A 12,464-nucleotide genomic window follows, 5' to 3' on the forward strand; every position below is an offset into this window, starting at 1 on the left:
TTTTCTCCTTAACAATGGGTGGCCGTCTTACACAGGTTTGACTGTACTTTAATGATGCTACTTTTCGTTCCTGTTACGTGTAGAGCAATAATAAAAAAAATAAATTATTTTACAGTCTTCGACAAGAAAGATGTTCGGCTTACAGAGGAGGAGTGTGAGCAGTATCACATTGTCAAGAAGAAGATGCTTGGGAACCTCAAGTTCATCGGTATGGTACTCATTTTGATTTGTTTGTGAATAAATTTAATTCCATATTAGAGTGAAATACCTTTGTAGGGTTGAAAAGTACTTGTGTAGTAACTAAGTTATAATGAAGAGGGAAAAGCGATTTAGGGAGAAAGGTATCAAAACAGTTGTTCGTGTGCGTGCCAACATTTTCAATCAGAAGGACCCCCACATATCTTTGAAATGACCCAAATATTGTCCATTTTTTCCCCAAGCAGATTAGTATGTTGCTTACAGTCACGAAAGATGTACTGAGAAGCAGCAGTCATCAGACATTGGTATACGTTGGAAGCTGTTTCTTTTGCTTCACAGCCATTTGGACATTGTGTAGTTTTCTCTGTAAAATTAGGTCTTGGACATATGTTTAAATTTTACCTGTTCAAATTAGCGCAGGTGCCAGACCCAAGGTACCTGAATTTAAAAACACAGGGCCCCAGAAATTTGACAAATAAATGTTATTGAACTCCAGAATGTGAAAACTCAATTTTGTTATTTCTGTTAGTTCTTTTCTTGTTGGCAATGTTTGCAGTATTATGGCGCTCATAAAACCGTACTAAAACGTTTGCAGTATTAGTTAATTTTCTCCTTTCCAAGAGTGAGTTTCACACAAATGTGGATGTGTAGTGCTGTTGTGGTTTTCTGGTCTTTACCGTGTTTGGTGAATTTGTATTTTTTACTCTTTGCTTTTGCCTACTAATCGGCTAGCTAGTGAATAGGAATAGTTTTGCTTTACTGAGGAAACAAAGGGCAATAAAAACTCAAATTGGCATTAAAATAAAATCTGTTCATTTCATAGTAAGGGAAGGCTTTGACCTCATCATTAAATCTCACAGATTTTGGTCCATCTTGTATGGCCAGTAGTAAAGTATGTGTTGATGGTCTCTCCCTTTTTGTTGGATTCCATCAGAAATAAATATGTCATTCCTTGAAATTAAAAAAGATTATTTTGTGGTTAGCTTGTTTGATACTTTACAGGTCCCCAAATTTATATATGTGTATTCAATTTTGACGCTTTTATTCATTTGTTTATCTTTGAAGGTGAGCTTGGTAAGTTGCAGATGTTGCACGAGGGCATTCTTCACAAGTGCATCAAGCAATTGCTGGAGAAGAAAAAGAATGCACAGCTTCGAGACATGTCAGAGGATTTGGAGTGCTTGTGTCAGATAATGCGCACCATTGGCCCACGCATAGATACGCCTAAAGCGAGGGTAAGTGACAGGGGAACTTGTCTTCTTTGTGGACATGCAAAATTTACTCACAGATCATGAGGGCAATAGGGCTGGGATTACACAAGTTATTTGGTACCCGGGTAATTATAAAAATACCCTGGTGCCTGTCGGGTACCCAATGTTTCAATTGTCATATGGTGTTTCTGTACTGCTTTGCCTGCTTGCGACGGTGTTTTCCCTTCAAATGCTTTAAGAGGCTTGAAGTTGAAGACCCATCAACTTTTATTATGCTTTTGCAGATGTTGCAGAAGGCACTTCTTTTTCGTTTTTTATCGTCTTTTTACTTTCTCAAAGTAATCCCAGGCATATGACTTTCTTTGAGACATCTTGATAGAAACTGTGCTAAAATGACAAAGCCAAATCTATTTTAACTTCTTTTACATCACATAATTCTTAGAAATTGTCTGCTTCTCCGTTGGATTCTCAGAACTGCACACAAGTTGCTTCCAAAGACATTGAAATTGAAACTATAGGCCGAGCCCTACCAAAGTATTTGATTGATTCCTGGAAACTTTCTTACAACATGCCCAAATGTGGCTTTTTTTTTGTTGTCTCTTGTTTCCAGGGAAAAGGGGTACGAATAGCGGTGGGCACTTGTTGGTATTGGCCAATATAGAGTACTATATGAACTTAAAGAGCTCAGCATAGATAAATACTCTGTACTTATTAAGGTTCGAACAAAGGGACATAATTTAAATGCACTTGCATAGTATTAATGGAGGGGGGTAGAAAACCCGGGTACCCGACACCAATACTCGGGTAGCCGGCTTTGAGCTCTCTGCTCAGGTACTCGCCCAGCCCTAGTGGGCAATACATCTGGGATATACTTGAAATGTACTGAAATTGTTGTATGTTTAGATGTGAACGAGGAAGGGTTGTGAGCGAAAAGAGGTGTTATTCCTTGCTCTATCAGCCTTTGCTTAGCAACTAGATCGGTTTACGTTGTTTATAGTGTTACAACTACCTGCTGGTCAGTTATGGGTCCACAGGCGAATAACTTTGCTTTGGACATCGTAGTTTGGTTCATAAATTTATTTTTCAAAATTTGGCAAAGATTTACTACATTTGTTATTATGTATGGCTGGCCAGTGAAAGCATGGTACTTGCTAAAATAGTACATAGTTCTGACAAAGGTTTTTTAAGCTTCATTTTTCTGTTAAGACTCGACTTAAGACTTTTGTTACTGGTGTATTTCCTTATATGGTCTAGTGGGAAATAGTATCAACTGAAACTTTTTTAAGTTACCATTTTTATTCTTTTTTTGGTTCATTTGATTGTTTTTTCATTTCAGGCCTGGATGGACCAATACTTTGAGCGAATCAACCAGTTTGCTCTCAACAGCGAGCTCCCGTCTCGGATTCGCTTTATGCTTCAGGATGTTATCGAGCTGCGAGACAATGACGTATGTATTATTTTTACTTTGTCTCATCTTTCAATCATTTCAGAATTTAAAGAAAAGTGCTTTTGCCCTATCACTTACAAGTCAATGAGTCTTGACAGTGGGTAATTATGAAAGCATTCTTCATTCCTTTGAAACAAGGAAATATTATTCTCTAAATTGCCGCAGGACAGTACAGTATCAAGATGTATCTACACTCTTTATGGTATGTGTATTATTGTGTGTGTGTGTTGTAAGAGCTGCTTTGAGGAAAATAGTAAAGGCACTGTGTTTTCACCTCTGGGCCTCTACGCACTGTGTGTCTTACTGCCAAGTAAAGGCATTTTTTAAGGAATTTTAACTCATTTTAACTAGTATTCTTATTTGACATAAGGATATAAATCCTACAAAAGGGGTAAAAACTGCTTGTCTTGGTGTTTTTTTGTTGTTTTTTTTTTTTCTTTTAGTAATATACAAACCTTTTGCATTTCAGTGGAAGCCCCGTAAGATTGCAAATGAGACCGGGCCAAAAACCATCACCCAGATTAGACAAGAAGCTGGAGTGAATGTAAGACTCATATGACAATATTTTTTTGTTTTTGTGTATGGCTCATTGTGTGTTATAATAGAGATTTCAAATTGCTATATTTTAGTTGTTGAAGGGCTTGTCAATTATCACTGGGCTGAACGTAATCTTTGCCTGTAGTGTATAGACTTATTTAACTTTGCAATCTATCCCTGACACAGTATGAATTCATTTCAATGTTGAGGTTTGATGAGCACAATCCCTCCAAGTGCAAGAGAAACGTTTAGTCTTATTGCTGTTTAGTTCTTATTTGAAGAGCACACCCTCTTTCATGTGACTGATTGATTTGATTATTGTTCTTCCCACAGGGTCGCGGCTCCCAGAACAACCAGTCGCTGTTGCAGTCTCGCATGATGAACATGGGTAATATCCCAGGCACGAACTGGAAAGGTGGCATGGGTGACATTTTCAGCATGCCAGTAGGCTCCATGAGTAAGTACAACGGTCTTCTTTATGACCTCTTAGTTATGGTCTTCTTTATGTCCTCTTAGTTATGGATAGAAGGAAGTGCCATTTCAGAAATATTTTAGTTATAGTTATATCGTTGTTATAAAGCTGTTCATTACAAATGATATAGGAGATTGCTGTGGTGGCACTCACTGGATTTGTAGAAACTATTTAAAGGGTTGGTATTTTTTCCCCTGTTGTCACTAGATCACTGTTTGGCTGCAAGGCCTGTAATTCAAACTTGTTGCACAGTAAAACCCTACTAAATCTAATTTAAAGTAAGGTAATAAGTGTCAATTGTCTAAGTGGTTAAGTAAAAAAATATGTTAAATATCATTTGCTTTCTAATTAAGCGACACTATGGGGTTGAGGCATGAGCGACTGAGGGATGTTTGTCTGGGTCTTGATGTTTGAACAATTTCAATCAGACTGCACTCTTTTCTGCCTAGGTAATGCCATTGGTGTTGGACCTGGAGTGATACAGATGGACAACTTCTCCTCAATGCCTAACAATTTCAACAACGGTATGAATAGGAACAGGTTTAATCAACAGAATCCAAGTAAGTTCTGCTGTGGTCTATGGCTGTAAATACCAAATTACATATCTTGTATTTGTTTTTACTCGACTTTTTGCTCCTGTGGGTGGGTTGCTTCTGCTTTAAAATATTTGTATGTGGGTGGTTGGCTGGTGCTTTGGTGTGGTATGCTCCTTCTTTCCTTCACTCCTCTCTCTTTTTTGTGTTTGTCACTCTCTTGTAACGCCTCTAATCTTCGGCACCTATATGACCTTATTGTGGTGCAAGTGCTGTAAAACTTCTACTAACACCCCCCCCCGGACCGGTGATACTGACTGAAGTGTCTTAAGGCCATTCCCAAAGGGAGGATATTAACCATGTTCTTACGTACTGTAGAATTTGGATCGATAACAACAATGCACTGTAGAATTGTAATTGTAAATGGGCTAATTCATCAATGTCATGCTCATAACTGTGTCTGAACTGCAATAGGGAACTGCTGCCTTATCTTTTGCTTTTATATAACCTATTTGTTGCAAGTGCCATAGAACTCTTCCGAAAACTAAACTAAAAGTTAATTTGTTAGACATGTTGTTCTTCTATAAGTCAGGGATTTGCAAAATGAAATATTCTGATGTGTCATTATCTTGTTTGAATGATCAGTGAGTTCTCAGAAATTGTTTGCGGTTGGCGGATGCTCTGGTGTGGTTTGCTTCTTCTTTCCTATCAAACATCTATCGTCCTTATCTCCCCTTCTTCTTTTTTATGTTTGTTACTCTCTTGTAACACCTCTAATCTTCTGGCGCTCACTAACTAAAAGAAATTGTTTTGTTCCATACCCTTTCTTTAATGAGTGAATTGTTTGTTGTTTTTTTCCTTTGTTTTCTTGAATGCCCCATAAAGTTAATTTTTCTTAAAGAACTTGAACTACTTTTTTTGCTTGGCCCCACAGGTTATCAAAATAATTTCCAGACCAACTTCAATAACAAAGGACGTGGGAAGTCACAACAGGAGGGCAGCGGCTCCAGCCCAAACAATCAGCGTAGAAATAACCAAGGTGCCTATAACCAGCAAGGAGGAAACACGTCAGGTCATGGAGGCGGCGGCAGCTATGGACAGCAGGGTGGAGGCTATGGGCAACAGAACTTTCAGCCCAGTCACCATTTTCAGCAACAGCAAAACAAGCAAGGTGGTAAGTTATTCACTTGTGTGGGTGGTTGGCAGGTGCTCTGGTGTGGTCTGCTCCTTCTTTCATATCAAACATTTATTGCCCTTGTCTCTCCTCCTTCTTTTTGTGTTTGTTACTCTCTCTCTTGTAACACCTCTAATCTTCAGCACTTATATGGCCTTATTGTGTTGCAAGTGCCTTAAAACATTTACTAAAACTAAACGAAGGTACTTATGTAGATGAAATGAAGACTCAACAGCTACAAATGTATTTGGGTGGGGGTGGGGGGGGGTATATTAAAGGGGCAATGGTGGAGGAAAGGTTGAGCTACTGTTCAGTTGTAGTCAAATGCTTTTAGGAGTGGGGGAAAAGAGAATTATGTCAGTCCGTAACTGAATGATGTATGTATTGAATTCATGTTTTGGAATTGTGTTTTCTTTTTCAGGAATGAACAGGGATCTCCCGCCTCGTTTCCAACGCATGGTTCAGCAACAGACTGGGCCTGGAGCTGGTCAGGGAGGTAGAGAGTCTGGCATGGGTCCCAACAACTCTGGTTCTGCTCCCATCGGAGCACCAGGACAGCCCTCACCCTCGACCTCTCCACCATTGAATTTGGCACCGCCTGTTAATGGAATAAAGGTAGACTTCTACTACATCAATTATGACCCTCTCTCTGAACTGCAAGATTGAGTACGTTTATTTGTAAATGCTACTATTTTTCTGAAGTAGAATGATCAAGACAATAGTGTTTCTGTGAATTGAAGCAATGTCTTCTTTCAGTGTCACGTGTCCTTAGTTTCTCAGTTTCCCTAAGTACTAATATTCTTCTCATAGCCAAACTGATAAGAGGCTGCTCTGGTGTGGTCTACAACTTCTGCTCCTCTGTGTTACTGTTGTCATAACTTATGACTGTACACCACATCACTCATTTTGGAGCTAATTCCTGTGTGGCTCACCTGGTGTAACTGCTGGTTTGAAATGTTCACATGCTTGTTTCCTGTGTCAGGAGGAAGTAAGCCTGCGGCCAGTAAAGAACTTCACCATGTTCAAGCCCAACACACCGTCAATGTTACCACGCTCAGCACAGGCCCAGCACCCTGCACCGAGGGAGTCTGGCTTTGTTGCAAAGAAGAGCACTGACATCTCGGAGATGTTGAACCCTCTGCTGGACAAACAGGTCAGTCAGTTGCTGAGGTTAATCTCTCATCCTCTTTCCCTCTTTTCCTCCTTTCCTTTTTCCCCCCCCCCCCCCCCCCTCCCATTTTGATTACTTTAACTGACATCTGTGAAATGTCATATCCCCCTATGGTTAGTAATAGCAAATTAAGATCAGGCTATGGAGGCATAAGCATAACTTAATCAATATAGCTTTAATTTTCAAGACCTCGTGCTTTCCCCCTGAGTTTGTTTGGTTATTAAAACTTTCTTATTCTGGAATAAGTAATCTGAAATGAAAATGTACTCTTTCTTCTGTTGTGCAGCAGCAGCAGCAACAACAACAACAGCAGCAGCCAACGGCTGTCAAGCAAATAAGGGATGAGAAGAATAAATCGCCAGTTAAGGAAAAGCTCACCAAGGAGAAGATGATTGACAGACTAGTAAGTTTCTGTTTGAGACAGTTCTTTTTATGTTGTAGTTAGTCAACTTTTAGAGGATTACCCCCTTGAGGGAAAGGACAATTTTCTTATCACAGTTTGTATTGGGAAAGTGTATGTTTAGTGTAAGTAGCATTTATAACATACAATTTAGTTGATTATAATTATTGTTTAGACTTTGTGTTGTAATGGAAGGACATACATGTGAAAGATAATTTTACTTTGAATGCACTCATTCTAATCATCAATTACCTGGGTTGGTTGGTTGGTTTTTTGGTGGGGTGGTTCAGATGTATTAAGAGTTTGTGTATTGTATGTATGATCGTGTCACATCCCTACCGAGAGAGGCAAGACTGGTTATTCGGAGGGGAATGTGATCAGTCATAATATGAAATGATCTACAAATTGTAGTGTACTGTAGTGGTTTTAGTTTAGTAAGAGTTTTATGGCGCTTGCAACTGCATACGGTTATATGAACGCTTTCATGGTTTGCATAGTTTTGTACATTTTCCTTTAATTCCTGCTTTTTGTAATATTCCTGAATTTATTCTTAATTTCTTTTCTTTCTTTTTTTTCAGAGTTACTTGCTGTCAGAGTGCTATGTGAGTCATAGCCTTGCGGATACTGTGGCTGATATCAAGGAAATGAATGTGCCGAGGAAAATGATTCCAGACCTGTTAGCACAAATAATGTTGGAGTCTTTAGAGAAAACAGGTATGGGAATTTTTCTTTCTCTTTATACTTTGATGTAAAATCTTTGTTATACTACCTTATGTTTGTTCTTTCATTTTCATGTCTTCAGTGTTCGGTTTTTAAATAAATCGCTGATGTCACTGAAGAGTGAATTATGGCAGCAAATTGTCTGTTTTCCTTGGTTGAATGAAAATGAATGGTTATTTTAAGATGCTGTTGCTCGATTGGTTCCTTATTTTACAGGACCTTATTCTTTTTTCCAGATGCTGAACAAGAACTGTCCATGAAGTTGATTGATGATCTCAGGTCTGATGGAGTTACCAGTGCAGATCAGTTTATGCAGGTATGGCAGTGTAAATAATTCCAAGGTTCTCTTTTTCAAAATAGAAGCTTGTATCACTTCATTTATAATTGCCAAAAAAAAATATATCTCTGGGAAATATTTCTATAACCGGTGTGCTTGTCTTTCATGAATTTTGTTTAAAACTCACTGATTACTGGGCCGTTTCAGCAGTCACTAGGGTTGAATACTAGCATTTTTGGGGTATTTCAAAACACAACCACAACTCTCAAAATGATAGTAATGATTTTTTGACGTGGTAAAGTTACTTTCAAGCTTTATCTACTTAGCTTAATACTTCCAATTGTTATGACTTTTAAAAAATTGGCATGAATTTAACTTTCGGAAAAATTTCCAGAGATGACAGACAGAATCAAATTCACTAAAACAATAAAAATGAATGTTCAAAGTGTTCTGTTTAGATATGTGTGACGGTTTGAGCTGTGCTGTGCGTTGATGCATACCTATACACTGAATTACACGAGGAGACAGATTAAGGCACAAAGTTGTGATTTCTTTGCGCTAACAACTGCCTCACGACTAGTGCTAGATCTAGCTCTAAAACTACTACTCGGGCCCTGTTGGGTTACATATCCAGGGTACTAACTATAAGACATCATTTTTTGAGTCACTAGAGCTAGTTAAACGAACAGAAGTATCGAAAACAGCGAAATGTAATTCTTCTTCATGCGACTTTTTCGCCGTGACTATGTTTTAACTATAGAAAAAACTTAGCGCTAGTTCCGGTCAGTTGAATTTAAGAAGAGGTGGCTGTCGTTCACCTTCGATTGCTTAAAAACCTGCCACCCAACTTCCGCCCCAAACTGCACAAAACGAAATAAGTGGCAAAACTAGCACTGGAGTGTACTTCCGTACGTGTGACGGGAGCATAATTTTCAGAGCGAAACTGCAAAGTCCATCCCGTTGGAGTTACGGGATCCGTACCAGTGAACTGGTCACTGGGTCCAGTGCCCTTGACGGGAACCGTAGTCAGTGAGTTAAATAAGCCCCCAGAAAAAGAATTTTTTTTTTTTTTTTAATAGCGTTTTATCGTCCATTTCAGGGTTTCAAACAAGTGTGTAATCAGATGAGTGAGCTTGAAACTGATGTGCCCCTGGTGAAGTCACATGTTGCCCGCTTTGGTGCCATGGCATTGACTCTTGGCCTGGTGTCCCTGACAGAGCTTGCGGAACCTTTAGAGAATGGAGTCCATTATCCTTTGTTCCTCCTGTGTCTCCAACACACTCATAAAATCAAGGACAAGCAATGGCTGGTGGACATTTTCAATCAAAGCAAATTGGATCTTCAGTCCATGCTACCTGGTATGTTTGAGAAACATTGACGTGGGTGGTTGGCAGGTGTTCTTGTGTGGTTTGCTCCTTCTTTCCCATCAAGCATCTGTCGTCCCTATCTTTCCTTCCTCCTTTTTTTGTGTTTGTTATTCTTTTGTAACACCATCAAAACTTCGGCACTTGTTTGACCTTTTCTTGTAAGTGCTGTAAAATTGTTAGTAAAACCTATATGAAGAGACATTGGACTTTAGTTTTAACTTTGCTTTATTACAATTTAGTGTTCTGGGTGTGTCATTTGTAAATATGTATGTTGTAAGCTTACATATTGGTTGTGCTGAAAGTTGTATAGATCAGAAATTTATAACATTGCTTTTTTTTTTTGCAGTTAGTTTTGGAGTACTGATATTGTATTCACAATTGTATTGAATCCACAGATTACTATGATGGCTACTAAACAATTTCATTCATTTGTAACCCTTTTTTGTTTCTGATGACTTCTTTAGAACTTGATCAGAACAAGGAACGTATGCTGGAGATCCTTGAGGACAGAGGCCTGAGTTTCATGTTCCCCTTACTGCGCATACAGTCGGAGCTGGGCCGACAGATTGCTGCCGAGCCCACGGCCACAGCAGTCTTCAAGTGGGTCAAGGACAAGGTTGACACCTCCCTGCATACTGACCCAGGCTTCATCAATGTCCTGGTCACAGCGTGAGTGACTTTTTTATGCAGATATTGTTTTTTTTTTGGGGGGGGGGGGGGGAGTCAGATGCAATTCTTTGTTGTGGGATCTAGATGGAAATTTTTATAAAGTCAAGTGACTATGTAACAAGGGGAGTTTTATAGTTACTTTGGAAATTTTTGTTCCATTCTATCAGTCATTTCCTACGAATTTACTGGACATATGAACTCTCTTTTTTTCTTACGACACTCCAAAAATTATTGTCATTGATCATGGTGTGAATGCGTCCTTGCCTCTAATTGTCCCTTTACTGATATAAAGGAAATCTTGCATAACGTATAATTCCAACGTGAATCTTGTTTCTACATGGATTTCCAGTATTGCTACTGGAGGGGAAGTTTCTATGGTTTGAGTCTTCAATGGCGATATGTATAGCCTTCATAACAACAAAGGAGGGAACTAATTAAACAAGGAGCATATACATGCCTGGTCAGGATGATTTGGACATTGACAAGGATTTGGATTTAGATGTTGTTGCCAAGTCAGTGCCTAAGTTGAAGAAAAAGAAGTTAACGTAGCTGATCAGTGGATCTTTGGCCAACAAGAAAGCAATAGGTCTAGAAACTTGAACTGCGCATGGTTAGAGACAGAATGCGAGAATTCTCATAACTATAGCTGAACAAGTTAAACAGTCCCAATGAAAAAAATTTGGGGGGCGGGGGGGGGCATTTAAATTTGCTTTTTGTAAGTAGTGATACTGTTTCTACGAACATGTGTTTAACAGAATATTGCATCTTGATAAGAATTTGATGTCATGTCGTTGTGTTTCAGGGTTCTCAAATTCATCACAAGTGAAAGCACCATGAAGGATGAGGTTGACATCACTGTTACACCTGAGAAAGCCCTCATGGATAAGGAAAAGGAACTCCTCGAAAAACTTAAGGTAAAAAAGACAAAGCAATGTAATATTTTCTCCGCTCACAATATAAAAATCTTTTCACCCAGGGTAACTGCAGAGTTTTTGTCTTGTTCTCTGGCTTGCCAACTGTCTCCAATTCCCTTAACTGTTCCGGATTTGTCAATTGGGAGTTTTGCTGTGATCTTAACCTAATCGAGTACACTTCGCGAAAAGCAGTCTCGCTTGATGCAGTGCTGGGTTTCCCAGATTCAGTTTTGAAAAAGTTGGCAAGTCTGTGTCATTGACTTGTTCGACTCTAGCTAATTTTAGCTGTCTGTCCTGGTTATTGGTTTGTTGTTGTTTTTTTTAAGTTTCCCAAATTGACAATTATCAAACTCACTCTGTGCCCCCGCTTTCCCAAGAGGAAATTTACTTGTTAATCCGATCTCTGCATAGCAGTCTGTCAAAATTATTTTTTGAAAAATACTGAAAATTTCAAAGTGATCTTCGCACTAGAAGTATTCTAAAATGTGAAGAATTCAACCCCTGGGGTACAAAATTACCCCCAGGCATACGGGTAGGGTTAAATAAGACAGATTATGTTTCAATTTATATTCTTCTATGCTTTTATGGAATTCCCATCAATGTCCATGTCCTAGGTTAGGTCTTGTCGACTTTAAGGTCAAGGGGCTAAAACCTGCAGACCAGCTGAACATTTTGCATGAGCTTTACTTTTGATAAAGAATAGTTTAGCTGTTTTTTCATGCTAGCAGTTTGCTTGTTTTGTAGTCTTTCTATAAATAGTTTGTAAATCTGCTTCTGATAATGTTCAGAGTCCACCTCAAAGACTTTGTCATGATAGTTTCAGATCAGGGTCAAGTGAGTTAAAGCACCAATTAATGGGATCAGTCTTTGTCCATGAATTCTTTAAAAAGCAGAACTATCGGCCTGTTCAGATTTGGAAATGAGACCTGTTCAGGTTGGAAAAACCAGAACTTTTTATTGAAAACGAGCAACACAAGCCTTAAATGACACTCTTTGTGGCACCCCTTCTTTTGTATTCGCTCAGCAGCTTATACTTGTCTGAGACAGAGTGCTCTATAAATGCAATCTTTTTTTAATATTATTATTATTCAGATGATGTATAATCTCGCTCTTTTCAGGGAGTGCTCCAGTTATTCCTTCACGACCACACCAACTTACAGATGGCAGCTCTCTATGCTGTCCAGGTGTTCTGCTATACAAATCAGTTCCCCAAAGGTAACTTTGCTTTCTCTTTGCTCGTCTGGTAAACGTCAGAGTGGGAATACGATTTTTGTCTGTTGGCATTTGGACTGGAAATTCAAAGTAAGTTTAGCTAGAAATGGAAACATTAAGACTGGTTGTACAATTGGCAGGGGTTTCGTAGATTAAAAATTG

General features: G+C 38.9%; 1 protein-coding gene across 1 annotated transcript in view; it reads left to right on the forward strand.

The window, feature by feature from the left end:
• Nucleotides 1–12,464, forward strand: part of LOC101857906 (eukaryotic translation initiation factor 4 gamma 2) — a 52,791-nt gene that overhangs the window by 33,622 nt on the left and 6,705 nt on the right. Inside the window, exons 10-25 of the mRNA XM_013088593.2 lie at nt 116–208; nt 1,264–1,433; nt 2,746–2,856; nt 3,326–3,400; nt 3,727–3,850; nt 4,315–4,425; nt 5,333–5,572; nt 5,994–6,187; nt 6,555–6,725; nt 7,030–7,146; nt 7,722–7,857; nt 8,100–8,179; nt 9,240–9,498; nt 9,972–10,176; nt 10,979–11,090; nt 12,209–12,305. Coding sequence (XP_012944047.1) covers nt 116–208; nt 1,264–1,433; nt 2,746–2,856; nt 3,326–3,400; nt 3,727–3,850; nt 4,315–4,425; nt 5,333–5,572; nt 5,994–6,187; nt 6,555–6,725; nt 7,030–7,146; nt 7,722–7,857; nt 8,100–8,179; nt 9,240–9,498; nt 9,972–10,176; nt 10,979–11,090; nt 12,209–12,305 — 2,295 coding nt within the window. The remainder of the gene's footprint in view (nt 1–115; nt 209–1,263; nt 1,434–2,745; nt 2,857–3,325; nt 3,401–3,726; nt 3,851–4,314; nt 4,426–5,332; nt 5,573–5,993; nt 6,188–6,554; nt 6,726–7,029; nt 7,147–7,721; nt 7,858–8,099; nt 8,180–9,239; nt 9,499–9,971; nt 10,177–10,978; nt 11,091–12,208; nt 12,306–12,464) is intronic.

The sequence above is a fragment of the Aplysia californica genome, unplaced genomic scaffold, assembly GCF_000002075.1.
Source record: "Aplysia californica isolate F4 #8 unplaced genomic scaffold, AplCal3.0 scaffold00772, whole genome shotgun sequence".
NCBI lineage: Eukaryota > Metazoa > Mollusca > Gastropoda > Aplysiida > Aplysiidae > Aplysia > Aplysia californica.